This window comes from Triticum dicoccoides, unplaced genomic scaffold (genome assembly GCF_002162155.2).
Source record: "Triticum dicoccoides isolate Atlit2015 ecotype Zavitan unplaced genomic scaffold, WEW_v2.0 scaffold178179, whole genome shotgun sequence".
Classification (NCBI taxonomy): Eukaryota; Viridiplantae; Streptophyta; class Magnoliopsida; order Poales; family Poaceae; genus Triticum; species Triticum dicoccoides.
The window spans coordinates 1-414 of NW_021224717.1; the positions used below are offsets into that span (position 1 = coordinate 1).

At 59.4% G+C, this 414-nt stretch overlaps 1 protein-coding gene across 1 annotated transcript; it reads left to right on the top strand.

The window, feature by feature from the left end:
• Nucleotides 1-16: 16 nt before the first annotated feature.
• LOC119344652 (GDSL esterase/lipase At2g04020-like) lies at nt 17-381 on the top strand (the record flags this gene model as incomplete). The annotated part of the gene is made up of 1 exon (XM_037615030.1): nt 17-381. A coding segment is annotated over exon 1 (290 nt), but the record flags the coding sequence as incomplete, so codon positions are not given.
• Nucleotides 382-414: the final 33 nt, after the last annotated feature.

A 414-nucleotide genomic window follows, 5' to 3' on the forward strand; every position in this document is an offset into this window, starting at 1 on the left:
ACACACACACCAAGAGATCGAGAAACCAATCGAGAGTGCAGCCTGACGCAAGCTATATACTCCAGTTAGCTCACAGACCATCATCACGGTCATGGGGTGCAATAGTAGTCTGGCCATGGTCTCCATCCTGCAGCTGTGCTTGATCATCGGTGCCGCCGCCGCTGGCCCGAGCAAGATGGTGAGGCTGGTGCCGGCGATGTACGTGTTCGGGGACTCCACGCTGGACGTGGGCAACAACAACTACCTGCCGGGGCCGAACGTGCCCAGGGCCAACACGCCCCTCAACGGCGTCGACTTCCCCGGCGGCGCCCGGGCGACGGGGCGGTTCAGCAACGGCTACCACGTTGCCGACTTCATCGGTACGTATCTAAGCCATCGATCGTACATATATCAATTCAAGATGCGTCGATGGTC